This window comes from Somniosus microcephalus, chromosome 33, assembly GCF_052327205.1.
Source record: "Somniosus microcephalus isolate GS21.2 chromosome 33, FLI_Smic_1.0, whole genome shotgun sequence".
NCBI lineage: Eukaryota > Metazoa > Chordata > Chondrichthyes > Squaliformes > Somniosidae > Somniosus > Somniosus microcephalus.
Genome location: NC_141019.1, coordinates 33,108,510 through 33,134,830, shown reverse-complemented (window position 1 = coordinate 33,134,830; position 26,321 = coordinate 33,108,510). Strand labels below are relative to the sequence as shown.

General features: G+C 48.5%; 1 protein-coding gene across 2 annotated transcripts in view; it reads left to right on the top strand.

Annotated features, from left to right (window-relative positions):
• LOC147097123 (signal transducer and activator of transcription 5B-like) overlaps positions 1 to 26,321 on the top strand; it is a 108,790-nt gene that overhangs the window by 57,625 nt on the left and 24,844 nt on the right. For both annotated transcript variants that reach the window (XM_085972986.1, XM_085972985.1), the window contains exons 3-9: positions 3,930 to 4,071; positions 6,157 to 6,252; positions 12,910 to 13,117; positions 14,259 to 14,359; positions 20,884 to 21,032; positions 24,937 to 25,074; positions 26,014 to 26,190. In XM_085972986.1, the coding sequence (XP_085829112.1) occupies positions 3,930 to 4,071; positions 6,157 to 6,252; positions 12,910 to 13,117; positions 14,259 to 14,359; positions 20,884 to 21,032; positions 24,937 to 25,074; positions 26,014 to 26,190 (1,011 nt within the window). The remainder of the gene's footprint in view (positions 1 to 3,929; positions 4,072 to 6,156; positions 6,253 to 12,909; positions 13,118 to 14,258; positions 14,360 to 20,883; positions 21,033 to 24,936; positions 25,075 to 26,013; positions 26,191 to 26,321) is intronic.

The window sequence follows — 26,321 nt, the reverse complement described above, 5'->3', positions numbered from 1 at the left end:
CTTTCTCCCTTCCCCCCCCCCCCGCCCTTTCTCCCTTCCCCCCCCGCCCTTTCTCCCTTCCCCCCCCCCCCGCCCTTTCTCCCTTCCCTTCCTCCCCCCCCCGCCCTTCCTCCCCCCCCGCCCTTCCTCCCTTCCCCCCCCGCCCTTCCTCCCTTCCTCCCCCCCCGCCCTTCCTCCCTTCCCTTCCTCCCCCCGCCCTTCCTTCCCCCCCCGCCCTTCCTTCCCCCCCCGCCCTTCCTCCCTTCCTCCCCCCCGCCCTTCCTCCCTTCCTCCCCCCCCGCCCTTCCTCCCTTCCCTTCCTCCCCCCCCCGCCCTTCCTCCCCCCCGCCCTTCCTCCCTTCCCCCCCCGCCCTTCCTCCCTTCCTCCCCCCCCCCCGCCCTTCCTTCCTCCCTTCCCCCCCGCCCTTCCTCCCTCCCTTCCCCCCCCGCCCTTCCTCCCTCCCTTCCCCCCCCGCCCTTCCTCCCTCCCCCCCCCCCCGCCCTTCCTCCCTTCCCCCCCCCCCCGCCCTTCCTCCCTTCCCCCCCCCCCGCCTTTCCTCCCTTCCCCGCCCCCTTCCTCCCTCCCTTCCCCCCCCGCCCTTCCTCCCTCCCTTCCCCCCCCGCCCTTCCTCCCTCCCCCCCCCCCCCGCCCTTCCTCCCTCCCCCCCCCCCGCCCTTCCTCCCTCCCCCCCCCCCCGCCCTTCCTCCCTCCCCCCCCCCCCGCCCTTCCTCCCTCCCCCCCCCCCCGCCCTTCCTCCCTTCCCCCCCCCCCCGCCCTTCCTCCCTTCCCCCCCCCGCCTTTCCTCCCTTCCCCGCCCCCGCCTTTCCTCCCTTCCCCCCCCCCCCGCCTTTCCTCCCTTCCCCCCCCCCCGCCCTTTCTCCCTTCCCCCCCCCCCCGCCCTTTCTCCCTTCCCCCCCCCCCCCGCCCTTTCTCCCTTCCCCCCCCCGCCCTTTCTCCCTTCCCCCCCCCCCCCGCCCTTCCTCCCCCCCTCCCCCCCCCGCCCTTCCTCCCTTCCCTTCCTCCCCCCCCCGCCCTTCCTCCCTTCCCCCCCGCCCTTCCTCCCTTCCCCCCCCCCCCGCCTTTCCTCCCTTCCCCGCCCCCGCCTTTCCTCCCTTCCCCCCCCCCCTCGCCCTTCCTCCCTTCCCCCCCCCGCCCTTCCTCCCTTCCCCCCCCCCCCCCGCCCTTCCTCCCTTCCCTTCCTCCCCCCCCCGCCCTTCCTCCCTTCCCCCCCGCCCTTCCTCCCTTCCCTTCCTTCCTCCCTTCCCCCCCCCGCCCTTCCTCCCTTCCCCCCCCCCGCCCTTCCTCCCTTCCCCCCCCCCCCGCCCTTCCTCCCTTCCCCCCCCCCCCGCCCTTCCTCCCTTCCCCCCCCCCGCCCTTCCTCCCTTCCCCCCCCCCGCCCTTCCTCCCTTCCCCCCCGGCCCTTCCTCCCTCCCCCCCCCCGCCCTTCCTCCCTCCCCCCCCCCCGCCCTTCCTCCCCCCCCCGCCCTTCCTCCCTCCCCCGCCCTTCCTCCCTCCCCCGCCCTTCCTCCCTCCCCCGCCCTTCCTCCCCCCCCCGCCCTTCCTCCCCCCCCGCCCTTCCTCCCTTCCCCCCCCCCCGCCCTTCCTCCCTTCCCCCCCCCCCGCCCTTCCTCCCTTCCCCCCCCCCCGCCCTTTCTCCCTTCCCCCCCCCCCCCCGCCCTTTCTCCCTTCCCCCCCCCCCCGCCCTTTCTCCCTTCCCCCCCCCCCCCCCGCCCTTTCTCCCTTCCCCCCCCCCCCCCCGCCCTTTCTCCCTTCCCCCCCCCCCCCCCCCGCCCTTTCTCCCTTCCCCCCCCCCCCCCCGCCCTTTCTCCCTTCCCCCCCCCCCCCCCCGCCCTTTCTCCCTTCCCCCCCCCCCCGCCCTTTCTCCCTTCCCCCCCCCGCCCTTTCTCCCTTCCTCCCCCCCCGCCCTTTCTCCCTTCCTCCCCCCGCCCTTTCTCCCTTCCTCCCCCCGCCCTTTCTCCCTTCCCCCCCCCGCCCTTTCTCCCTTCCCCCCCCCCCCCCCGCCCTTCCTCCCCCCCTCCCCCCCCCCGCCCTTCCTCCCCCCCTCCCCCCCCCCGCCCTTCCTTCCTCCCTTCCCCCCCCCCGCCCTTCCTCCCTTCCCCCCCCGCCCTTCCTCCCTTCCCCCCCCGCCCTTCCTCCCTTCCCCCCCCCCCCGCCCTTCCTCCCTTCCCCCCCCCCCCCCGCCCTTCCTCCCTTCCCCCCCCCCCGCCCTTCCTCCCTTCCCCCCCCCCCCGCCCTTCCTCCCTTCCCCCCCCCCCCCCCCGCCCTTCCTCCCTTCCCCCCCCCCCCGCCCTTCCTCCCTTCCCCCCCCCGCCCTTCCTCCCTTCCCCCCCCCCGCCCTTCCTCCCTTCCCCCCCCCGCCCTTCCTCCCTTCCCCCCCCCGCCCTTCCTCCCTTCCCCCCCCCCCCGCCCTTCCTCCCTTCCCCCCCCGCCCTTCCTCCCTTCCCCCCCCCGCCCTTCCTCCCTGCCCTTTCTCCCTTCCCCCCCCCGCCCTTTCTCCCTTCCTCCCCCCGCCCTTTCTCCCTTCCCCCCCCCCCGCCCTTTCTCCCTCCCTCCCCCCACCGCCCTTTCTCCCTCCCTCCCCCCCCCCGCCCTTTCTCCCTCCCTCCCCCCCCCCCTGCCCTTCCTCCCTCCCCCCCCCCCCTGCCCTTCCTCCCTCCCCCCCCCCCCCCCCCCCTGCCCTTCCTCCCTCCCCCCCCCCCCCCCCTGCCCTTCCTCCCTCCCCCCCCCCCCCCCCTGCCCTTCCTCCCTCCCTTCCCCCCCCCGCCCTTCCTCCCTTCCCCCCCCCGCCCTTCCTCCCTTCCCCGCCCTTCCTCCCTTCCCCCCCCCCCCGCCCTTCCTCCCTTCCCCCCCCCCCGCCCTTCCTCCCTTCCCCCCGCCCCCGCCCTTCCTCCCTTCCCCCCCCCCCGCCCTTCCTCCCTTCCATTCCCCCCTTCCGCCCTTCCTCCCTTCCCCCCCCGCCCTTCCTCCCTTCCCCCCCGCCCTTCCTCCCTTCCATTCCGCCCTTCCCCCCGCCCGCCCGCCCCCCGTCGCGCGCTCCCCCCCCCCCCCCCCCCCCAGTCGCGCGCGCTCCCTTCCCCCCTCTCTCTCTCTCTCTCTCTCTCTTTCTCTTTCTCTTCCAACAACAACATTCCCGCGAAAAAGCCTCGGCACCGCCTGGCACTTCAGCTAGTATGATATAATAATAATTGTCCATCGACCGTGCAGTGGTGTAGGCAGGATTTGTTTTCGTGGGGGTCTTTGGATAGGAGTTTATCAGGCCAAACAAAACTACTTCAAATGAGAATTTCACAATAAGGTTCAAATAGATGCATTATTACAGTCCCCACCGTTTATAGTGGGCGCGTGGTGTTAATGCGATTTAGCCTGCTGTAAGCGTTGGACAGTGTATCGTCTTTTAGAGACTCCGAGAGAGAACTGCAACAGGAAATGTCCTTGGCCGGGATTGAAATGACCGTCATTACAGATGCAGTCATATTTAACTAAGACCATCCTCGCTAACAGAGGACTGAGCAGTGAACATACTCGCAGCCAGGCACCACTCCACACCCATTATAGTCTGTGCCGGTATGTTTAAGCTGGGCCCACCGTTCACCAACCAGGAGAACAAATTTCATAGGTTTGTTTTGCCACAAGAGGTGCTTCCCTTCACAGGAGGCGATTTCTCACCAGAGTGAGCTCGCACTGCCCTGTGTTTCACTACATCTCTCCGGATCTGATCACTCTTGTTTCCCTCCAACAAATCCGTTTTCACTGGTTGAATTGCGGAACTGACTAGCTCTGGAAAAACATCTGTTGTTTGTGTGTGTGTCTTTAACACAAGGGTTAGAACATGAAGTTTAACAGTAACATTAATGCGCTGATCACTCATATCAGCTTTTCTTTTGTTTTCCAAATAAATGTTTCAATTTGTGTCTCCTTTCTTTTTCAGGAGCTCTATTAACATAAACCCTTCCAATGAAAATCTCGCTCGAAATCTCTTGGACACAATGGTATCGGAATTACAGAAAATGTCAAGTCATACACCCTATCCAATAAAGTGCAAGCTGAATGAATATGCTGCTTTCCTCAAGGTATGGTGCAGGATACAAGTATGAGGGCACTTAATCTGCATTTTAACATGATTGAATCGTAATGTGTTAATGCCAATAGTAGATCTTTCTGCATGCCACTTATTCACTGAGCCATTTAAAGAGTTGAGTCTCCCTCCTTTAAGGTATTTTCTCCATTTTCTTGGGTACCCAGGAGGGTGGGCAGACAATCTGCTTGCATTGCTCTGCAGTGCTGCCTGAAACTTGGGGCGTGATCTTGCCAACCCTGGGGAGGCGGGTTTGGAGGCAGGACTGCCGGGAAAATGGTAGAACCTGGGGGCGGGTGTCCAACCTGCCTCCGTGCCATCTTCCCAGGAGGCGGGTAGCCAACCCGCGCCGGGTCCCGTCTCCTGGAGGCGGAAAGGTGATTACTGCCACTCAACTGCCTGTTAACAGGTAGTTAACAGGCAGATAAGAGGATTATTCCTATTTTACCCACACAAGTGCAGGCTTCCCGAAGGCTGCGAACCCCGCCAGGGTCACCGAGGCGAGCAGTGGGTCTGCGGGAGTCGGAGGGGTGCAAAAGTGCACTGTGGAGGTAAGTGATGGGTGCAAGTGTGGAGAGGTGAGTGGAAAGTGTTCGAAAAATACGTACCTTTGTTTCTTCCTGCAGGCTTCAATCATTGGGGATGCGGAGAGTCTCGCACCTCACCAGCCGAGATGACCGGTGGCTGCTGCATTCTCCGATGTAACAACCATCTAATTTCTGCTCACGAGGTTTGATGAGTCTTTAATACAAGAACTCATCAAACTACAGAGAATGTCACCGTTTGACAGCTTCACAGAGCTGTCAAACGGTGACAATTCATCTGTCAAAAATTTTGGCCAGAAGTCGATGGAGGTGGGACTAAAACCTGACAAGTGGGAGTCCCGCCTCCAAAAGCTCCCCATTGGCAAAATCCAGCCCTTAGTGCTTAGGTTGGCAGCATCATGAGCATGAATCTTTGTCCTACCACTTTATAGCACCGCCCAATGATTGGTGCTGTACTGTTGGCATAGGTACTACTGACCTACCAGCGACTAACCAGTGGTGGTAAATTAGAATATTCAAATGTATTCAGTTGGTGTTTGGCCAGAAACATGGTTGTTCTCTGCAACAGAGAGAGGGGCGCAGTTAGTTGGGAAACTAATTGGGATTGGGTTGCAACAAAAGACTCCCTGCCCTGAAAGTTGTTTGAACACATGGTGTCCTGACAAGCTGAGAACACAATTCCAGTGGTGTCATGATGCATCCATTATACAATAAAATTGCTGAGTCGGCCACAAGATTCCATTTCAAAATGCATTGAAAACTCCTGTTGGTCTCTGTCTGTGGCAAAATCCGTTTTAAAAGTGTCAACATTTATCTGCAGTACCTGCTATGCCTGTAGGTGGCCCTGCGATAGGCATCTGCAATAATAAATTACTGTCACACTTAACATTAGTTCCAAATCCAATACTGCTTAAATAATAAATTCAGATAGCTTGCAGTTTCTCTATGAAGCCAATGGGGTGACGATGTCCCCTTAGCATGCACATTATTAATGACAACCTGATTTTTACTCTTCCCACACTTTTTCCAAGCCAACTGTCCAAACGCCCCTCAGATTAAGGTCGGTACTAACTTGGCAACATTTCTACTAAACTAGCCCCCCGCCACATGGCATTGATTTTGTTTCTCTTCTCCTCCCTCCCCTCTCCATCCCCTCTTCTCTCCCCTCTCCCTCTCCCCTCTCCACCCCCCTCTCACCTGGGTCCAGTTATCCGCACCCTCTAACACTACTTGACGTGAATACTACACTTGGTCTTGACTCCCCATGTGCAATGCCAGGGGAAATTGGCTGGTATCTTGAAAATAAATGGTTTTATTTCTGTATAGAAGGTACTGTGCTAGCAGTGTCAAGTGCATTGAGAGTATACAACTGTAGCTGCCTAATTCTGATGAGCCGGAAATGCTGACGTGTCTTTTTTCTTTAAGATGCTCGTTGACTACTTTGTATTACCTGTATTTTTTACGACGGACTATGCTAACTTGCTAGAAATGTACCTAAAATAATACTTCAATTAATCTTTTACTCTGTGTTACAGAAAATGTTTGATCTGCAGCCATTAGAACTAGTGAAGATCATGAACTGCCTCTTGGTGCAGGAAAATCAATTATTGCAGGAGCTTCGGCAGACCAGTGTAAGTTTTCAACTCTTTCCGAAGCGCGCTCCTTTTGTAGAGAAAAATTAAGTGACAGCCACACAGTTCCCACAGTGAAGAAGACCTCATGATAAGGGTGGGAATTGTCTGCACATTCAAATGAGTACCCCTTGCCAGTGGTGTAAATCCCAAGTTTGAAAATTTACTATCAAGTATTTTATTTATACAGGTGTGGTATAAAAATATTTTTCCACTTTTCTCGCTTCTCTTGAAAGTGCGGATTCATGCTGGAGAATTGGTTTCACTGGTGCAGAGCAGCTTTTTGCAACATTGCCCAAGTGGCCATTCTTCATGTTTAACCTCAGCCAGTGCACGTCTATTTGACTGTGAGGGGCCTTGCAGCCAAGCCTAAGACTGTCCTCCCCTCATGTCCACCCATGTCACTGAACAGTAGGGGTCACTCGTTAATAAACAGAAAGCTGAATTTGTTTCAGTCTAGGAGCGCTGAGGCCAGAGAGGAACAGAATCTATTATTTTATTAACCTATCAGTTTTGTTTTACTGTGGACTCCTGTACATGCATACATAGAGTCATAGAGTTATACAGCACAGAAAGAGGCCCTTCGGCCCATCGTGTCCGCGCCGGCCATCAAGCCCTGTCTATTCTAATCCCATTTTCCAGCATTTGGTCCCTAGCCTTGTATGCTATGGCGTTTCAAGTGCTCATCTAAATGCTTCTTGAATGTTGTGAGGGTTCCTGCCTCTACCACCCTTTCAGGCAGTGAGTTCCAGACTCCAACCACCCTCTGGGTGAAAAAGTTCTTCCTCAAATCCCCTCTAAACCTCCTGCCCCTTACCTTGAAACTATGCCCCCTTGTTATTGACCCCTCTACTAAGGGGAAAAGTTCCTTTCTATCTACACTATCTATGCCCCTCATAATTTTGTACACCTCAATCAGGTCCCCCCTCAGCCTTCTCTGTTCTAAGGAAAACAACCCCAGCCTGTCCAGTCTCTCTTCATAGCTGAAGCGCTCCAGCCCAGGTAACATCCTGGTGAATCTCCTCTGCACCCTCTCCAATGCAATCACATCCCTCCTATAGTGTGGCGACCAGAACTGCACACAGTATTCCAGCTGTGGCCTAACTAACGTTTTGTACAGCTCCATCATAACCTCCCTGCTCTTGCCTTCATTAGCCGAGGCATAGAATATAAGTATCCCATATGCCTTTTTAACCACCTTATCTACCTGTCCTGCTGCCTTCAGGGATCTATGTACATGCACACCAAGGTCCCTCTGATCCTCTGTCCTTCTTAGGGTCTTACCATTCATCGTGTATTCCCTTGCCTTGTTTGTCCTCCCCAAATGCATCACCTCACACTTTTCAGGGTTAAATTCCATTTGCCACTGTTCTGCCCATCTAACCATCCCGTCTATATTGTCCTGTAGCCTGAGGCTTCCCTCCTCGCTATTTACCACTCCACCAATTTTCGTGTCATCTGCGAACTTACTGATCATACCGCCTACATTCATATCTAAATCATTAATGTACACTAGAAACATAGAAACATAGAAGATAGGAGCAGGAGTAGGCCCTTCGAGCCTGCTCCGCCATTCAATGTGATCATGGCTGATCATCCAAATTCAGTACCCTGTCCCTGCCTTTTCCCCATATCCCTTTAGCCTCAAGAAATATATCCAACTCTTTCTTGAATATATTTAATGAACTGGCCTCCACTGCCCTCTGTGGCAGAGAATTCCACAGGTTCACCACTCTCTGGGTGAAGAAATTCCTCCTCATTTCAGTCCTAAATGGCTTACCCCTTATCCTTAGACTATGACCCCTGGTTCTGGACTCCCCGGCCATCAGAAACATCCTTCCTGCATCTAGTCTGTCCAGACCTGACAGAATTTTATAGGTTTCGATGAGATCCCCTCTCAATCTTCTAAACTCCAGTGAGTATAAGCCCAATCGACACAATCTCTCCTCATACGTCATTCCTGCCATCCCAGGTATCAGCCTGGTGAATCTTCGCTGCACTCCCTCCATGGCAAGAACGTCCTTCCTCAGGTAAGGTGACCAAAACTGCACACAATACTCAAGGTGCAGTCTCACCAAGGCCCTGTACAACTGTAGCAAGACATCCTTGTTCCTGTACTCGAACCCTCTTGCTACGAAGGCCAACATACCATTTGCCTTCTTAACCGCCTGCTGCACCTGCATGCTTACCTTCAGCGACTGGTGCACAAGGACACCCAGGTCTCTTTGCACTTCCCCTTCTCCCAATCTATTGCCATTCAATCAAATAATAATCTGCCTTCCTGTTTTTGCCACCAAAGTGGATAACCTCACATTTATCCACATTATAGTGCATTTGCCATGTTTCTGCCCAATCACCCAACCTGTCCAAATCGTACTGGAGTTTCCCGACATCCTCCTCGCAGCTTACCCTCCCGCCCAGCTTTGTGTCGTCTGCAAATTTGAAGATATTACATCCAATTCCCTCGTCCAGATCATTAATATATATTGTGAACAGCTGGGGTCCTAGGACCGATCCTTGCGGTACCCCACTAGTCACTGCCCGCCACTCGGAAAACGACCCGTTTATTCCAACTCTTTGCTTTCTGTCCGCCAACCAGTTCTCTATCCAAGTCAATACCTTGCCCCCAATCCCATGTGCCTTAATTTTGCACGCTAATCTCTTGTGTGGGACCTTATCGAAAGCCTTCTGAAAGTCCAAATACACCACATCCACTGGTTCTCCCTTATCTATTTTACCAGTTACATCCTCAAAAAATTCCAGTAGATTAGTCAAGCATGATTTACCTTTTGTAAATCCATGTTGACTTTGTCCGATCCTGTCACTGCTTTCCAAGTGCTCTGCTATTACATCTTTTATAATAGACTCTAGCATTTTCCCCACTACCGATGTCAGGCTTACCGGTCTATAATTCCCCGCTTTTTCTCTACCACCTTTTTTGAATAGTGGGGTAACATTAGCTACCCTCCAATCCATGGGTACCGTTCCAGAGTCTATCGAGTTCTGGAAGATGATCAATAATGCATCTACTATCTCTAGGGCCACTTCCTTAAGTACCCTGGGATGTAGACCATCAGGCCCTGGGGACAAACAGCAAAAGACCCAGCACCGATCCCTGCGATACACCACTGGACACCGGCTTCCAGTCACAAAAACAACCTTCGACCATCACCCTCTGCCTCCTGCCACTAAGGCAATTTTGGATCCAATGTGCCAAATTGCCCTGGATCCCATGGGCTCTTACCTTCTTGACCAGTCTCCCATGTGGGACTTTGTCAAAAGCCTTACTGAAGTCCATGTAGACTACATCAACTGCACTACCCTCATCCACACACCTAGTCACCCCCTTGTCTAATCAATTTGATTGAATTTTTCATGATCTCCCCCTGACAAAGCCATGCTGACTATCCTTGATTAATCCTTGCCTCTCCAAGTGGAGACTAATTCTGTCCCTCAGAATTTTTTCCAATAATTTCCCTACCACTGATGTTGAGCTCACTGGCCTGTAATTCCCTGGTTTATCCCAACTACCCTTCTTGAACAATGGTACTACGTTAGCTGTTCGCCAGTCCTCTGGCACCTCCCCTGTGGCCAGAGAGGTTCTGAAAATTTGTGTCAGAGCCCCTGCAATCTCCTCCCTTGCCTCACACAGCAGCCTGGGATGCATCCCATCAGGGCCTGGGGATTTATCCACTTTTAAGCCAGCTAAAACCGCTAGTACCTCCTCCCTCTCAATACTAATTTGTTCAAGTATATCACAATCCCCCTGCCTGATTTCTATGCCTACATCACCCTTCTCCATAATGAACACAGATGTAAAATATTCATTTAAAACCTCACCTACATCTTCCGGCTCTACACACAGATTGCCACTTTGGTCCCTAATGGACCCTACTCTTTCCCTGGTTATCCTCTTGCCCTTAATATACTTATAAAACACCATGGGATTTTCCTTTATTTTGCCCGCCAGTGTTTTTTCATGCCCCCTCTTCGCTCTCCTAATTTCTTTTTTAAGTACCCCCCTGTACTTTCTATACTCCTCTAGGGCTTCCATTGTTTTTAGTCCTTTTGTATCTGCCAAAAGCCTCCCCTTTTTTTCCTAATCCATTCTTGTATATCCCTTGACATCCAGGGTTCCATGGGCTTGTTGGTCCCACCCTTGACCTTTTTACATACAGCTAACAAATAACAAATATTATAACATAACATGCACACACAAAATGATACACTTCTGGGGAAAAAAAAAAAAAAAAAATGATTGAACTTATCTATAAAATTAGTCGTTTAATGTTTGAAATGCCTGCAAGAAGGTCCCCTAAACATGTATGCCACTTTTTCTTCTGTTGGGCCTTAGGAGGTGGGAAATTCCAATTCCTGTTAACACATTCTGTATGGATGAGAGAGATGCATCATGGAAATTGTTTTTAACCCTGCTCCTGTGGAACTACAATACTCAGTGTATCACAATAATTAGGCTGAAAAATTACGAAGAGCCGCTGTGAGGCCAAAAGAAGCGCAAATTTAAAAAACATTCTGCATTTTATACAATTCAAGCCATTTTTTGATTTAATTATGGGCCGGGAATTTCCTTGGAGCTGCTCCTGCTCCACCGCTGTAACAATTGCTGCAAGTGCGGCGGAGACTCCATTTATGTGCATAAATGGGGTTTCTGCTATATTACCAATGCAGTTATGGCAGCAGAGTAGGAGCAGCTCCAAGGAAATTCTTGGCCGTGGTCTTTCAAGTTTTAAACAAAATGTGAACTTAATTCTGTGTATGGTAGGTGTGTTAGGTAACACAATGTTACGCTGACAATCCACCTACAGGTGCAGTTACAGGATAAGGAAGGCAAATGGTATGTTGGCCTTTATTATAAGGGGGTTTGGGGTACAAGAGTAAGAAAGTTTTGCTGCAATTGTCCAGGGCCCTGGTGAGACCACACCTGGAGTACCGTGCATAGTTTTGGTCTCCTTGCCTAAGGAAGGATATACTTGCCTCAGAGGGGGTGCAACGAAGGTTCACCAGATTGATTCCTGGGATGAGAGGGCTGTCCTGTGAGGAGAGATTGAGTAGAATGGGCCTACACTCTCTCTGGAGTTTAGAAAAATGAGAGGCGATCTCATTGAACCATATAAGATTCTGAGGGGGGATTGACAGGGTAGATGCTGGGAGGCTGTCTCCCCTGGCTGGAGTGTCTAGAACCAGGGGGCATAGTCTCCGGATAAGGGGTCAGCCATTTAAGACTGAGGTGAGGAGGAATTTCTTACTCAAGGTTGTGAATATTTGGAATTCTCTACCCCAGAGGGCGAGTATATTCAAGACTGAGATCGATAGATTTTTGAACACTGAGGGAATCAAGGGATATGGGGATCGGGCGGGAAAGTGGAGTTGATGTAGAAGATCAACCATGATCTTATTGAATGGCGGAGCAGGCTCAAGGGGACGTATAGCCTACTCCTGCTCCTAGTTCTTGGGAAGGGAAGACTTTTTTGGGTCAGCTGGGTATATTTGATACTGACCATAATGATTGAGTATCCAAGCCAAGCTACTGAGAAATCCACACAGGTAGATTTTCTGCTTGCTCAATATGGAGTACACACTCTCTCCATGTAGGGATACACCCCACTTGCCTAAGTCCGGTAAGTTTAGGCACAGTTTGGCAAGAGCCAAGGATTAGGATAGGTGTACGCAGGAGCACTGCTGGTTTTTAACCAGCTAATATTAAGGCTGCTTCCCAGTGGTAAATGTCCTGCTGCTTGTCCATCCAAAACCACCTTACCTGTCAGCACATTAACTTGCAGGTTAATTTGAAGCAGAGTGGTAGAACCCCAGCCCCCAGAAACAGGGCTACCCCTTATTAATGCACTAGGCACCAACAGTGTGCTCGAGTACTGCATACCTGCCTGGCTCAACTATCAGACTATTGAGATGGTGCAATGAGTCTTGATTTTCACAGCTTGAAGGTGCAAGGAAGAACTTGTAAGACCGTGTATTAGGAGCTTAGCAGAATGAAAGGAAAATTGGAGGAGTACTGAGCATAGCATAGAGAATAGAGAGCGAGAAGATGATAGGGGAAACAGAGAGAGGGGTTTATAGGCTACAGGTGAGAGTGGGATTGTCTATCGGATGATGAGCTTTTTTGGTATCCTCTGAAGGAGTGTGAGAAGCCTCCTTGGGTACGAGAGCAGCATTCAAGTCTTGGGCGCTATTGAGAATGGAAGCTGTTGGTGAAAGAAGCAGCACAGATTCTTGGAGGCAGTTTTAGCAATGGAAATGTGGGAAGGTCCCCAGTTGTTGGTAACAAGGACACACTCACTACTTTGGTTCCTTCATGGACTGTTGACTTTCAGATATATGTTACAATGAGTCAGATTGGTGAACATTTGAACTAGCAGAGTGTGACCATTCATTAAAAGGTTATTTCCAGAGCACAGGCCAAGCTACATCTGTGAGCTGCTGGGTTATGAAAGTCGACCTAGTTCTTCAAATAAGAGACCTTTGTAAAATGGAAGAATATTTTGTACTCTCATGGGAGGAAGTAACAAATGAAAGGTGTATTCACCCAGTAAATGGTTTGTTTTTTGACTGTCATAAATACTAAACCAGATTTAGATTGAAGCAGCTGATGCAGATATTTTCCTTTGTTTTGCTTTGTAGGTCAGTGTTGTACCACCTATCTCATTACCAGCCCAACCTGTCCCCACCACCGACAGTGAAAGGATAAAGCAGGAAGATGCAAATGTATTACAACAGCTCACTCCACTGAACAACTTAATCAAGACCATTCAGATGTACCGCAGTGCTATTCAGCAAATCAATGAAGCTCTCGACCATGAGCAGCAGCAGCTGCCACAGTGTTACCAGCGTGCGTATGAAGCAGATCTTAGCTGGTCTTTTGCAAAGTTCTAATATGAAATCTATTTGGAGACTGGGTGGCTTTACTACACTTCTAACTTTTGCTAAATTAGTGAGTCAAACCCAATTTGGCAACATCATCTCTCTCTCCCCCGTCTCTCCCTCTTGCGCGCAGCCCCTCACTTGCATGCGTTCCCCCTCTTGTGCGCGTGCTCCTATTTTTTATCTCTCTCGTATGCACATCAGCCTCGCTCTTGTACGTATTACCCTCTCTCTCTTGCATGCGCCCTTCAATCAGCATGTGCACTTTCTCTTGCGTGCGCCTCCTCTCTGTGCACGTGCCTCTTTTTTCTCTTGAGCATGTCTCTCTCTTGATCGTGCCCTCTCTCTTGGCCATGCACGAAACTCTCCCTCTTGTGCGCGTGCACTGTTCCCTCTTTTTCTCTCACTCCTGCCTGCTCCCTCTCTGTCTTGTGCGCACCCCTTTCTCCTGCACAATTAGAGGCCATCAATATAAGACGGCCACCAAGAAATCTAATGGGGAATTCAGAAGAAACTTCTTTACCCAAAGAGTGGTGAGAATGTGGAACTCGCTACCACAGGGAGTGGTTGAAGCGAATAGTATAGATGCATTTAAGTGGAGGCTGGACAAGCATCTGAGGGAGAAGGGAATAGAGGAGGCTCGAGTGGAGCATAATCGCCGGCATGGACTGGTCGGGCCGAATGGTCTGTTGCTGTGTCATATATCCGATGTAATGTGTCTTTGTTCTCTGTCCCTTTCCACCCCGCCATCCCATACACACTTTTATGTATGTAATGGGTTTGTGTTGCATTGGGTAATGTAGTGGCACTGAGTGCTATGGAGCTGGACTGGACACAATTTATGCCACATTCTCGTTAGTCCCTGATGGGAGCCATGTTAAGTGGGCAGCTGCCGAACCGAGGCCGCGCTGTTTCACAGCAGAGGCGAAGGAAACTCTGAGGGCAGAGTTATGCCTGAGTGGTTACTGCTGGCTGGCTAGTGAGGGGCAGAGCACTCTCTCTCTGCAGGGAAGTCGGGTTAGGTGAACAAACAAAAGGGAAAAATTGTTTGTGTGCTTAGTGAAGTCTTCCTAGATCTGAGGTTCATTGCGCAATTGTTTTCATTTTAGCTCCGCACCACCCACAGCAAGCAAATAGCCCACTACCAGAATACACCAAGCGGGAGGAGCACATAAACCAGCAGAAGAGCACATGGGATGATCACAGAAGGGTGAGCTTACTTCTGTTTGGAGTAAAAAGCAGTTGGCCAAGCTAAGGAAATGTTTGTGGAATAACTTCATGAAAGTGTGAACAGATTTGAGGCCTCTCCTGGGAATTGCTTCCATTGTCGATCATCAAGGTAGTTGAGCCCTTTTGTGGTTGCTCCATACCCCTGCTTCCCACCAAACCATGAAGATTTCTTTTTGGTCAGCTGGGTAACTTAACATTGCATGGAAACCCATCAATGTGTTTGAGTCTCCAACCCAAGCTACTGAAATCCCTGTAAGTAGAGTTTCCATTTGCCTGATAATGCACACTTGCTCCTCCTAGGGACACGCACCACTTACCCAAGTCCAGAGTTTAACTGTCAGGTGACCAGAGCCAAGGTTTATGGGTACTGGCATTTAACCAGTTAACTCCAGGCTGCTTACCAGCATGGAGCACTAGCAAGTCTCTTTTTTTCTAGCTAGGACCATCTGTTAGGCTATTGGCTTGTAGGTTTATCTGGATCCCAGTTGGAAGAAGCGCATCCCCCAAGTCACAGGGCTGCCCCTTCAGGTACCATTAATGATCCAGGCTAGCCAGTCGTTTATCAACACCCCCCCCCCCCCCCCCCCCCCCCCCCCGGAGTATTGTGGACCTGCATGGCTCGAGTATCTCAATACTGTACCAAGTCCGTCACGCAGGGTTGACTCGGTTCCAATCTTCCATCGCCTGGTGTGTTATTTTGGAGCCAACTTGACCCCAAAGAGACCATGTTTACTCTCTTTATCTTCTCTCTCTTCCCTCCCTCTTTCTCCCCTTTTTTTTGGAGGGCAGCCTGTATTATGTTATACACCTTCGTGTTCTAGATGTCCAAGTTCAATGCTGCATGCTAGGCTTATTCATCACCAACTGCTTAAACGTCTTATGTTCTGGGACACTCTCATAAACAGTCATATGTGAGTCTTAGAATTTGCAAAATGTGTCCTTGGAGACCACCTAGAATTGTCACATTTCAGACTGATACGTGTATGTGTGTGTGTATAATACTCTTCGTGCTTTTATGGAAATGCTCATGTTAAGTCAACAGCAGTACAATGGGAATGAAGTGGCATTACATAATTTTTGCTCCTCCCACATCCGCAGTGTTATACTTACTTGAGCCTCTGATTTTGACTGAAACTCAGCAAGCTGTATGTGTAGCCAGACTCATGGCGGTATCTAGGTTGACCAAGGTCATTCACCTAATGTTGGGCTCCAGTTGTTGGATTGAAGCTGATGCAGCATGAATGTGCAATGCCTTGTGTTCCGGGTCGTTTGGCAAAAATGTGGCACTAATTTGATTGCATTGCAAAGTTCCAAAGGAGTTTTGGGCTTGCTTACAAATGATTATAACTGTCCTCTATTGAAGAAAGAATGTTCAGAAACTGAATTTCAAAGTGGGGGAACAATCTGAAACCTCATCCCTGCTCAATGTGTCAGCTGTGGCTCAGTGGGTAGCACTCTCTTCTCTGAGTCAGAAGGTTCTGGGTTCAAGCCCCACTCTCGGACTTGAGCTCATAATCTTAGCTGACACCCCAGTGCGGTACTGAGGGAGCACTGCTAGTTGTTCTTCGATGAGACTTTAAATCGAGGCTCTGTCTGTCTGCTCAGGTGGGTGTTAAGGATCTTGTGGCACTATTTGAAAAAGAGCAGGGAGTTCTCCTGGTGTCCTGGGTCAACATTCCTCCCACAGGCAGCACCACCAAAAAAAATAGATTAACTGCTCGTTCATCTCATTGCTGTTTGAGGAATCTTGCTGTGCGCAAAATGGCTGCTGCATTTGCCTACATAACAGTCACTGCACTTCAAAGCAATACATTGTATGTGAAGCACCTTGAGACGTTTCTGAGAGACATAAAGCGCTATATAATTGCACATGTTTTCTTTTGCTCTGTGCCAACTTCTAATTGTGTTTCTGTTGATAAGCAGTCAAAACCGCTTCTGAGCCTGAACTGGTGAAAGCTCTTTGCCCTGAGGGAGGGAAAGTCACTAGGCTAATTGCTTCAGAGCAACCTGGTACACCTCCAGTTTTATAGTAGTAGTGGCAGCTGGCTGCTTTTTCCTGGGGATAACGCATGGCATCGGAGGAGAGTTGGAAGTATAAACGGTTCTCTCTCTATTTTATGTTCTTGCCAATAAATTGAGAAGCTACAGGACTTAGTCAAGAGGCTGACGTCTTCAACAGCAGTTTAGGAAGAGAAGTAGCGTGTTGAATGGAAGAAATTATTTTGAATGCTACTCTGGTGAATTCATGACACATGGCAAGAGTATTTGCCGGGAAAGTTTACGCCGGCAGTAATTCTATTAGGTGACTGCAGGGAAAAGATTCAAGTGCAGGGTATGGTGGCGGGTGCCTTTTCCTCCATACCAGTTACCATTTGGCAGACTGCACAGCGTTTTGCAAGAATGTCTGATGCCTAGTTCACTGTGGCTGTAAATTCACGACAAGCGCAAATGAAAGGCTGCAGCATTAATATATCATATATTTTCATATAAGCAAAGAAAGTTTTGCATCTGGGAAACTGGCTATAATCCTCCTGGCTGCTGCCAGTTTGATGAATGTATGGAATGTCTGTGGATCAGCCCACCCCTTCGCAGCTGCGTTGTGTGTGTGTAGTGACAATCGCAGCTAAATGCACACCTGCCTGCTTAGTCGTTTTTTGATCAGATATTTAATTTTAAAAAAACAATCCTTCATAATGTAGCAATTGTTCATGAAAGGTATTTGTTCTTTTATCTCCCCCCTTCACAGGGAAATCTCCTTTATAATGCACTGCCCAAGAACAAACTCATTTTAATCCTTTGCCGAAGGTCCTGGCATTTACTTTTCTTTTTAAATGTTTCTATTTTTATTTTCCCCACATCTCCTGAAAGTACTGACTCCTTCCTGGGAAACGGCTCCACTGAGATCCTCCGCCCTCCAGTACCTCACCCATTCTTCAGGTGTCAGCCTAGACAAGCTATTTGACTGTGTGATGCATCACAGCTGAGCCTAATTCTGGCGTAATACCCACACACCTGCACTTTCCAACAGGGGTCACCACATAGTGATCAGAACCAGGACCCTGGCTGATTTCCCCTTCCTTTTCCTAGTCCTAGGTGTGAAAGTTGGTGAATGATAGAACACTAGAGCCTAAACTTCAGTCGCTTACAAGCCTGTATTTACAGAGACACTACATACCGTGCACCCAAGATGAGCTCTTTCCTCTTCCCGAGCCTGCTCCCATATATATGAACACAAGAGACTCCCCAATTAATACCCACCACCTGAATACAATTAATGCTAGGGGCCCTGACATCAATTGTCGTACTCCTACTGCCATCCCAGTTGGGATCAGCTAACTCCTCACAGAGTGAGGATTGAAGCTGGGGCCCTCCTGGTTTATATGGCTTAGTGCCACATTTACTCATTGAGCCATCAGGGAGCTTTCAACTCCAAAATCCAAAGAATAACAAGATTACAATTCCTTACAGTGCATTGCAAGCATATTATGACATAAGAACATAAGAATTAGGAGCAGGAGTCGGCCATTTGGCCACTCAAGCCTGCTCCGCCATTCAATAAGATCACGGCTGATCTCTGACCTCCACTCCACTTTCCCGCCCGATCTCCATATCCCTTGATTCCCCTAGAGCCCAAAAACTTATCTATCTCGGCCTTGAATATACTCAACGATTCAGCATCCACAGCCCTTTGGGGTAGAGAATTCCAAAGATTTACAACCCTCTGAGTGAGTGAAGAAATTTCTCCTCATCTCAGCCCTAAATGGCCGACCCCTTATCCTAAGACTATGCCCCCTAGTTCTAGACTCCCCAGCCAGGGGAAACATCTACCCTGTCAATCCCCCTCAGAATCTTATGTTTCAATGAGATCACCTCTCATTCTTCTAAACTCTGGAGAATATAGGCCTAGTCTACTCGATCTCTCCTCATAGGACAATCCCCCCATCCCAGGAACCAGTCTGGTGAACATTTGTTGCACCGCTTCTAAGGTAAGTATATCCTTCCTTAGATAAGGAGACCAGAATTGTGCACAGTATTCCAGGTGTGGTCTCACCAAAGCCCTGTACAATTGTAGCAAGACTTCCTTACTCTTATACTCCAATGTTTGCATAGTTTGCATCCAGTATCAGCATGAAATACACTCCGATTAGATGCTACTGCACTATATACTCCTGATCACTGCTGCTTCCCCATATACCCTCCCCAAATCAATCCTGCTTCGTAACAACAGTACCACCTAATCTAAAGAGACTTTTACAAAGGGCGCCCTCCATTCCAGACATACAGTTCTCCCACTGTCCTCGGCACTCCCAATATGAAGGAAACAACCTCCAGTTTTGACTGGATTCAGACCCAGATTTTCGTGGGTTTTGCGAGTTGCCATTGGATTAGGCACCTCCTGTTCTGGCACTATAGATGTACAGAGTGGTTCCAAGCATTTCCTTGTTTGTGTTCTAATATTATTTTGCATTGTGACGCAACTGTGCAAACGGACTGAACCAGCAAAAGTTTATTTAAATTATTGATATTTTCTTTAACTCAACAAGTGTAAGTTGAACAGCAATTTTAAACTGGCACATTATAGTGTCTTTGAAAAAGAGAATTGGCTTGCTATCACTGTTAGCAGTTTAAGGAATGCAAATATTCTGACCTACATCTATTTGTCTACTGGCTAAAGTTTATTTGATTATACGGCGCTTGAGTTATTTAAAGTGAGGATCCTTTGATGTGGTGTGATATTTTAAAAAACTAGACTTCTCAATTAATTATATGGCCAAAGCTTCATTGAAAACTTTCAGTTGTCTCCGGAGTATGAACATGTTCTGTGACTGTCTTGACAATAGGCAGCCATCCAAAAGCTCTTGCTGATTGAGCTGAACCTGCCATGAACATTTAAAAAAAAAAAAAAAAAAAAAAAATAACCAGTGTCACTACAACACAGTAATAATGTACTGAATAGTCAATTGCAGCCAACAACTTGCACTTATATGGCGCTTTATATAGCGAAACGTCCCAAGGCACTTCACAAAATGGTGGGGGGGGAGGGACAGACAACAGATACTGAGCAGCACTCTGGAGAAGAGCTAGGGAAGGTGCCAAAGGCACAGTCAAAAAAAGAGGTTTTGAGGCTTTTGTGGATGAAGAGATGTAGTAAGGTGGAGGGGTTCAGGAGGAGAATTCCAAGCTGTAGGACTATGGTGGAGGTGAGGGCTAGAGTTAGAAGAACAGAAGGTGTGAGCTGGGACATGAGGCTGGAGGAGGTTGCATAGGTAGGAAGGATTGAGGCTATGGAGGGATCTTTAAACAAGGATGAGGATTCTGAAATCAATGTGTTGTGTGTAAGGATATCATTGAGGCAAGGGTAATAGATGAGTGGGACTTGGCCCAGGGTAGGGTGCAGCACCAGATGGTTGGATGAGTGCGTGTTGGGGAGAAGAACTTTGGATACTGGCAAGGAGGGGTTGGAGATTGAGCTTGGAGGTGAAGGCATGAATGAATATTTCAGCTACAGTTGGGGTGAGATACGAATGGAGACGAAGCATGTTAGAACTGGAAATTGCTGGTTTTTGAAGAATCAAATAATGGATTTTCAGCTTAGCTGCGTGTCAGATGGGACACTGAGATTGGAAAAAACGTTAAGGAAGTGGTTGGAAAGGGGGCAAGGGTGCAGATCATAATGGCTTTGGTCTTGCCAATGTTAAGCTGGAAAAAGTTAATGATTGGGGAGCAGGAGAAAGGGGAAGATGGTACACATTAAAAAGGAAACTCCAACTTAATATGGTTGTGGACCACTAATTAGTGCTTACTTTGAGTTAGTGGTGTTCCAGAACACAGGAACTCTGAAATCAGAGATTGCAGTTCATCATTGCTCACTTGCTATGATACAGAAGTGCTTATAAAATTGTACAGAAAAGTTTATGAACCAAATTTTCACAGGTGGCTGAGGCAGTGAACTAAATTGGGTGCCAATCTCCTATTCAGTCGGGCTTGCTGTAAAGAGGAAACCACACAAACTGAACGGGGTTGGGTGGTGGGCAGGAAGCCTCAAACGAATTTGTAGCACCACTGAATCCATGCTTCCCGATTACTGTATACCCCATGACAACTTCTGTTTTATTATTTTAGCTTTGCATTGTGAGTCACCAATAATTTCATGTGGTCTAGTGTGTAAGCACTACACAAAAAAAAAAAAACTCTCTCCAACCATATGTCAACAAATCTAGACATATTAAATGGTGGCTCCCTTTCACCTTTACATTTTGCCTGGCACTAAACAGTAAATAGAGGCCATTGTGATCTGCAGCCATACATGATGTCTGCATGAACAGATAAACGGGTCTCTGTCCTATGGTTCGGCTCCAACGGGCCTATGGGGAGAACAAGTACTAAATACATTGGGCAAACAGAAGTTGTTGGAGTGTTGCTCCCTGGGACCCAATCAATAGGGTAAACATGCCTTAAGGCTAACAATGAATCTTTTGGGTTTTTTGAATGGCTTTTTAACAGAAGAGAAATTACAGCATCTTGGAAGCGGTGAGATCTCTGGAACAGGTCCAGGGCCTTGTGCTGAATATGATTCTGAACTGGAAACGACGACTACAGCTGTCAGGAAATGGTGCCTACTTTGAGGACAACCTGGGGTCACTTCAGGAATGGTGAGGAACCAGATTCAGTCCATTTGCTGTGCAGTATTTTACAAATAAATTGGCACGTAGGCGCAAAATCTCAAATTAAGATGCTCTGAATTACAGTGGAACACTGGAAATTCCCACTTGTTCACAATTAATGGTAGAAATTTTGGCTGAATGACAATCGCAAGGGGTTGTTACTCTCTTGTGATGTCAGAAATTTGATGCACATATTGCCTAATCACTTTCTGTTGAATGATGGGCCTGTAGTTGGTTATTATATTAAAAATAAGTTCTCTGTAGATATTTCAAATTTGCCATTGTCTGCAGGCCAAAGAGAAAGGCCACCCACCAAGAAACTACCTCAACCCTGCTCATACATACAGTGGAGTTTTTATGTATTGAATATCTTGCTATATGGAAGTCTTGGTGTGGTCCTGGTCCCTAGCATTAAATTGTATTGAATTTTACTTTAATATATGAAAGTAAATGTGGCCCAGTCCCATTCTGTTGACCTCTCTAGCACTACTCTCCCATTTCTTTCAAGCTCCTCACATTTGCTGCAGGTAAAGTGCAGGACCTGTATTCCTAAACCTGGTCCAACATCAATGCTGTTGTAACCTCCTATTCTGACTCCAGCAGTGGTTTGCTGATCCCGCCCCTCTGACTCCTGGTCGCCATGAAGTTTGCCAGTCTCCTGCTCTCTCCCCTTTACGCTTCCCAGTTAGCGCATGGGCAATCGGCTTGAGATCAGGAGTTAGAGCAGTCAGCACTATTACTATACTATAGGGTGGACCAGTGAGATAACCGCACTGAAAACAGATATTATGACACAGCAATAGGACTGACTGTTCCAACTCCTGGTCTCTCACTCACTAACTGAGAGTCAGAGAGGGGAGAATAGGAAACCAGCACAAAAGTCACAACATTGATGTCAGGCCAGGTGCAGGACTACAGGCACTGTACCAAATGCAGGCAACCTGATAGAATGGGATACTGGTGCAGGAGAGTCCAAGTGAGCGGGACTGAAATCTCTGTGCATCAAAATCTTTATTTGCTGCGTCTCTTTCACTTTGGTGTATTGAGACTCTGCTTTAGTGCTATCTACCTGCACACAACCTCTGTTACTGTGTGTTTGTGAATTTGCAAGCACTTTAAGTCTTTATACGTATATCATGTCGACAAACTAATCCAGGAGCTGGTGGCACAGGATTGTTTCGGTGGTCAGCTGCTATAGCTCCTGTGTCTACCACTGAAATTCCTTGCTGAGCTATAGAAAGAGAGAGTGCTCCTCTTCGTTTGAGAACTGAGCAGGCTGCATTTCAGTTTACTTCACGGGCTCTGCAGTTAACTTCAACAGATCCCGCACCAAAAGAACATAAGAACATAAGAAATAGGAGCAGGAGTAGGCCAATCGGCCCCTCGAGCCTGCTCCACCATTCAATAAGATCATGGCTGATCTGATCCTAACCTCAAATCTTCTATCACTCTGCATCCACCCGAACCCATGTGATCTCCCGGGAGAGGCGAAAAACCAGATAAAGACCCAATGGCCAATTTGGGAGAAAAAAATCTGGGAAATTCCTCTCCGACCCATCTAGGCGATCGAAATTCTTCCAGGAGATCACTCTGTCCCTATATTTTCTACAGTACTTACCTTCTGTAAAGGCGATCTCCACCCCAGCCAGGAACAGGAATAAAACCATCTCCTGAAATCTAACAGAATTAGAACACAGTAGGAGCAGAACAAGGCTACACGGCCCCTGGGCCCGCTCCACTACCCACAGGGCCATGACCATTCCGAACCCAGACTCATGTCCAATTTCCTGCCCGCTCCCCGTAACCCTTTATTCCCTTTACTTCTAGGAAACTATCTATTTCTGTTTTAAATTTATTTAATGATGTAGCTTCCACAGCTTTCTGGGGCAGCAAATTCCACAAACCTACCACCCTCTGAGTGAAGAAGTTTCTCCTCATCTCAGTTTTGAATGAGCAGCCCCTTATTTTAAGATTATGCCCCCTAGTTCTAGTTTCACCCATCATTGGGAACATCCTCACCGCATCCACCCGATCAAGCCCCTTCACAATCTTATATGTTTCAATAAGATCGCCTCTCATTCTTCTGAACTCCAATGAGTAGAGTCCCAATCTACTCAACCTCTCCTCATATGTCCATCCCCTCATCCCCGGGATTAACCGAGTGAACCTTCTTTGTACTGACTCGAGAGCAAGTATGTCTTTTCTTAAGTATGGACACCAAAACTGTATGCAGTATTCCAGGTGCGGTCTCACCAATACCTTGTACAACTGCAGCAATACCTCCCTGTTTTTATATTCCAACCCCCTAGCAATAAAAGCCAACATTCCATTGGCCTTCTTAATCACTTGCTGCACCTGCATACTAACCTTTTGAGTTTCGTGCACCAGGACCCCCAGATCCCTTTGTACTTCAGTACTTTCCAGTTTCTTGCCATTAAGATAATAACTTGCTCTATGATTTTTCCTGCCAAAGTGCATAACCTCACACTTTCCAGTATAGTTCTGGACTTCTGTAATTTTTCATTTATGGAGGATCAGGATCATTTTTTTTTTAAATCATCAATGTGCCATTTTTATGTAATGGAGCACAATCTGAATGAAACTGTATGAGCTTTCATACAGATACATTTTAAATAGACTTCTTTTCTATGCCTGCCTTGACTTTCACACACATCCAGTCAAAAACCAGGCCTGAATACACCTCTAAGTTTCCAGTTTTTGAAAACAAAAACTGCATTGATTCTTAAAAATAATGTATTGGTTTCAGCCACAGTGGCACTTTCCTATCATGCTGCAAACAGAGCTGTTTATTACAAAGCCTGAATCTTCTCGGTGTGTCATGAATAAGACCATTTTGTAAAGTGCAATTTTAGTGATTCGAAAACTTATCTGATTTGGGTAATTTAAAATTAGGTTTAGTAGCTTTTGTTAATGTCATATTCAGTACTCATTTCAGAAATAAAAATTTACAAGATTACAATTACTATGATTTGATTTTTTTTCCAATTTCCATTCCCTCCACCCAATTTTCATGTCTCCTCTGCTGAACTGCTGAATATACAGTTCTGCAAGCATTGGCACTCGGCTTTCTAGTGCCTCGTTCAAGTGGCCATTCTTCATCCATGAACCGAGTGGATGTCAGATGATTATTTGTTCGTGGGAAGCATTAGAACCAAACATAATATCGTCCTTGCTATGTATATAGGTGCATTTTCCAGCAGGGATCACCTGTTGGCATCAGGAGTTCTAGGGAAACCTGGCTGATTTTTTTTTTCTTTCTCTAGCCCAGGGTCACTGAAACCAATTGTAGTGCCCTGATCATTGCCCTGGCTGTGATCAGCTACCTCAGCACAGAGTGGGGATGAACTGTGGACATTCCTCATCTATATAATCTGTGTTTCTTTGTTTAAAGAGGGTTGAGTATCCCCCTACAAGCCAGATACTCAATGATGCAGTTGGTGCTCAGCAACAGGGCACTTGTGTTGGAGGAATTGCTGAATGTGAGGGACTGAGTTACCATATCCACCTGATATGGCCTGATTGCTGGAGCACTCTGAATTAATGACAACATGCCTACTGAGGTTAATTCAGCGCCTTTGGCTGTTGGTGAAACATTCAAAGTATTTTGTTCCTGTTTAAGATAGTTAGCACTTCAATCATGCTAGCTGTCCTTCAGTGGGTCATGTTCTTTTAAGGTGCTTGATGATACACTTGCGCTGCAATCATGTGACAAGATACCAGTTAGTCACAGTTAACCCAGGTAGAACTGGAGAAGAGTATCCTCCAGGGAAAGCTGCAATGTTAGCATCCATTTGGAATTCCAACTTGGGTCTTATAGTCAATAGTCTTATTTAGGATTAAATGTCTATGTCAAAGTCTGCTCTTATTCTAGGTGTGATAAGCTTGTGGAAATGAACTGTCAGATTCAGCAAGAACTCGGGCTGATTAGCACACAGGAAGACATTGCTAGTGACCAGATATCAGGAGTGCCTGAGAAACTCTCCTCCTTACTCAACAACTTGGTCAGAAGGTAACTCCTTTATTACCACCTTGCTTATACCACCAAATGAAAGTTGCAGGCAAAACTAACTTCTACCGACATCAACCTAGAGCTGCAAGCGCAAATGATATGATTTTCTGCATTCAGCATGTGTCCTGATAGAAAGCAAACCCTTCATGTGGAATCGGATTCATGCTGGCCCTAATTCAGAGGTAGTGCAACCTGAAGTGATAGCTGGATTTGCTGCTGAATTAACTGTCCTACATCATTCCAGCCACAATCTGATGTGTGTACAGCAGCCACCATTTTATCTTGCGCAAAACACAAGTCATTTGGAACATCGAGGTTGCCTCCACTGAGAACAGGGTGTGTGAATGGAGGAGTGCCGCAGAATTTTGTATCATGGATTTAAATGTCAAGTTCACCAAGACTCAACATAATAAGGAAATAGGGAGGCCTGAAGACTGTCACTGCTAAACTGCTTCTGCCTTGCAACCTGTGTGTGCATCAGTTTGTTTTCATATCTCATGTGCATCAGTAACATTCAGTGGGGTTAGAATAATAAAATAAACACAGATGCAGCTTGACTTTCAGATCATTCTAATGTCAGTAAAAGTTGCTATTAATCTTTATTTTCCCAGGTAGAACATTGGGGCAACAATTTGCAATGGGGGCGTGGGGCGTGCAGCTTCACTTCCCCCACACTGCTCAGTTCCTGGTTCAGCTTCATTACTGTGGAGAGGTACTAAGCAGAGGTTAGATGGCTCCCCACAGAGAGAGAGGAGGAGAGAGTTGACCCTGCTCCCACGCCGCTGTCTCTCATCTCCTAGAGCCACAGGTGGTCCTTGGGGCAGGGAGATCGGCAGAGGCGAAGAAGAGATGATGAATATTGGTTTGTTTTACTAAGTGTTGAACCAGTCATAGCCAATAGTAAGCAGATATATTGACCTGTTTCCATGGTTTTTACAGCGCATTCCTCGTGGAAAAGCAGCCTCCACAGGTACTAAAGACTCAGAGTAAGTTTTCTTCAACTGTTCGATTTCTGCTTGGGGTGAAGTTGAATGCCCCAAAGCCTCCAGTTGTGAAAGCCATAATCATTACAGAGCAACAGGCCAGAGTTATGAGACAGCATGGGAACATACACAGGTAAGAATAAATCCAACATATCAGAGCTGGAATAGTTTTACCCCTTTTTTATTAGCATATATATCGGGTCTGTTGTTCACTGTAATACAGGGTCTACTATTCCCTATAAATACATGAAGGGTATGCTGTTC